Source organism: Papaver somniferum, unplaced genomic scaffold (genome assembly GCF_003573695.1).
Source record: "Papaver somniferum cultivar HN1 unplaced genomic scaffold, ASM357369v1 unplaced-scaffold_19681, whole genome shotgun sequence".
NCBI lineage: Eukaryota > Viridiplantae > Streptophyta > Magnoliopsida > Ranunculales > Papaveraceae > Papaver > Papaver somniferum.
Window position 1 is genome coordinate 1 of NW_020629576.1, and position 347 is coordinate 347.

Below are 347 nucleotides of genomic sequence, written 5' to 3' on the forward strand. Positions count from 1 at the left end.
AACTAACAATTTATTTGATATATTTTTAGTTAAATAACACTCAGAATTGGAAACACTTGAAAAGTTGTCTCGTGCACTCTAAAGATTGCAATGACCTGCCTAAGAAGTATAAGGTCAGCTTATATTGTCCCGTGTTTATGTCTAATTTTCTTTTTGGTGTCGCCTTGACGTTTGATTTCTGAATGCAGAATCTTAAACAGTTAAAAATGGCAAAATTGACCCCCATAGAAGCTGGTTGTTGTCGTCCGCCAGCCGAGTAGGTGACTTTTCCTTGATTTATCAAATATATAGTCCATGCAGCATCATCTTTCAATTATGTGGTTTTATCATAAATATATTGGTCCGTG

At 35.2% G+C, this 347-nt stretch overlaps 1 protein-coding gene across 1 annotated transcript in view; it reads left to right on the top strand.

The window, feature by feature from the left end:
- Positions 1-35: 35 nt before the first annotated feature.
- The window catches only part of LOC113339199 (tetraspanin-10-like), a gene marked incomplete at its 5' end in the record, with an annotated part of 957 nt that continues 645 nt past the window's right edge, over positions 36-347 (top strand). Inside the window, 2 exons of the mRNA XM_026584516.1 lie at positions 36-113; positions 189-256. Of these exons, the coding sequence (XP_026440301.1) occupies positions 36-113; positions 189-256 (146 nt within the window). The remainder of the gene's footprint in view (positions 114-188; positions 257-347) is intronic.